The sequence below is a fragment of the Populus euphratica genome, unplaced genomic scaffold, assembly GCF_000495115.2.
Source record: "Populus euphratica unplaced genomic scaffold, PopEup_1.0 scaffold269.1, whole genome shotgun sequence".
Classification (NCBI taxonomy): Eukaryota; Viridiplantae; Streptophyta; class Magnoliopsida; order Malpighiales; family Salicaceae; genus Populus; species Populus euphratica.
In genome coordinates, this window is record NW_011500150.1 from 189,488 (window position 1) to 190,685 (window position 1,198).

Genomic DNA, 1,198 nt, shown 5'->3' on the forward strand with positions numbered 1-1,198 from the left:
ACCCCTGATGCTGTGAGTTTAGGAGAAGATAGTGAACCGTTGATTTATCAAGATAGACCAATCGGTCAGAAGGCTGCAAAGGAACGACTTAAACGTAGACAAGGAAAAGATAAAGTTGGGGATGTAACTGTAACGAATCTCTTACAACAATTCAGGGATACTCTAGTTGAAATTGAGGATCAGAAGAAACAAGACAGGAAAATTATGTTAGAGCAACAAGCCATGATGATTCAACAAAGTCAAGAGAAACAAGAATTGGACAGGATTGAGAAAGAAGAACAAATTATGAAAATGGATATTTCTAATTTGGATCCAATTTCTGCAGCGTATTTTCAAAATAGAAAGTTAGAAATTATGCAAAAGAGGGGTTTTGATTTTTAATTAACTTTGATTGATTTATTGTAATGTAATGTATTTTTAATTAAATATGTAGAAAATTCTTGGTTATTTTAAATACATTGTTATGAAATTGATATCAATTCATAATACTTTTTTAAAGTTCCTCTAACATTTAACAATAACAAGTAGGATTAATTAACTTAAAAGATAACAAACATAATGAAAAAAAAACATAAAAAAACTTGAAAATTATGATAACATAAGAAGTTAAAATCTAAAGATTCTACTCGTTGCCATATTGTTCCCACAAATGTTCAATCAAATCTTCTTGTAGTTGAGAGCTAGTAGCTCTATCCCTAATTCGATTATGAGTTTGAAGAAAATCATGTAGTTCTGGTATTTCACAATGTGACACTGATATAAAGGAATTGACTTCATGTTCATGGTCAAATCCAAGGTTCATTGTTCCTTCATCCTCAATAATCATATTATGCATTATTATGTAAGCTTTCATAATATATGCAAGCGTTTCTTTATCCCAGTGTCGAATAGGTCCACGTACAATTGCAAAGCGAGATTGGAGCACCCCAAATGCCTGCTCCACATCTTTTTTTGCAGACTCTTGCTTGCTTGCAAAATATTTTCTCTTTGCTCCTAATGGTCTTGGGATTATCTTAACAAAGGTTGACCAATTAGGATAAATTTCATCTGCTAAATAGTATCCCATTGTATATTCATGCCCATTAATTGTATAATTGACAGGAGCAGTACGACCTTCAGCAAGTGCAGCAAAGATAGGTGACCGATCAAGAACATTAATATCATTTAATGATCCAGGCATTCCAAAAAAGGCATGTCA

General features: G+C 32.3%; 1 protein-coding gene across 1 annotated transcript; it reads right to left on the reverse strand.

Annotated features, from left to right (window-relative positions):
- Positions 1–622: 622 nt before the first annotated feature.
- LOC105110928 (uncharacterized) lies at positions 623–1,180 on the reverse strand. Its single transcript, XM_011006141.1, has one exon. It carries the CDS (start codon positions 1,178–1,180, stop codon positions 623–625), a length of 558 nt encoding a protein of 185 aa, XP_011004443.1.
- Positions 1,181–1,198: the final 18 nt, after the last annotated feature.